This window comes from Myotis brandtii, unplaced genomic scaffold (assembly GCF_000412655.1).
Source record: "Myotis brandtii unplaced genomic scaffold, ASM41265v1 scaffold216, whole genome shotgun sequence".
Taxonomy (NCBI): domain Eukaryota; kingdom Metazoa; phylum Chordata; class Mammalia; order Chiroptera; family Vespertilionidae; genus Myotis; species Myotis brandtii.
The window spans coordinates 1,467,863-1,468,083 of NW_005358092.1; the positions used below are offsets into that span (position 1 = coordinate 1,467,863).

Sequence of the window (221 nt, forward strand, 5' to 3'; positions counted from 1 at the left end):
TGATTGTGCTGCCGGAACTCCGGCCTCCGAGCAGCCGTCGGGGAAGATTAACAAAGCTGCTTTCAAATTATTCAAGAAGAGGAAATCGGGTGGCACCATGCCCAGCATATTTGGGGTCAAAAACAAAGGGGATGGGAAAGGCGCGGGTCCGCCGGGCATGGTGAGGAGCAGGACCCACGACGGACTAGCCGAGGTGGTGGTGCTGGAGGGCGGCAGAAAGG

The 221-nt window shown here is 58.4% G+C and overlaps 1 protein-coding gene across 1 annotated transcript in view; it reads left to right on the forward strand.

Moving 5' to 3' along the window:
• The window catches only part of AMER2 (APC membrane recruitment protein 2), a 12,714-nt gene that overhangs the window by 8,823 nt on the left and 3,670 nt on the right, over positions 1-221 (forward strand). Inside the window, exon 3 of the mRNA XM_014539399.1 lies at positions 5-217. Within this exon, the coding sequence (XP_014394885.1) occupies positions 5-217 (213 nt within the window). The remainder of the gene's footprint in view (positions 1-4; positions 218-221) is intronic.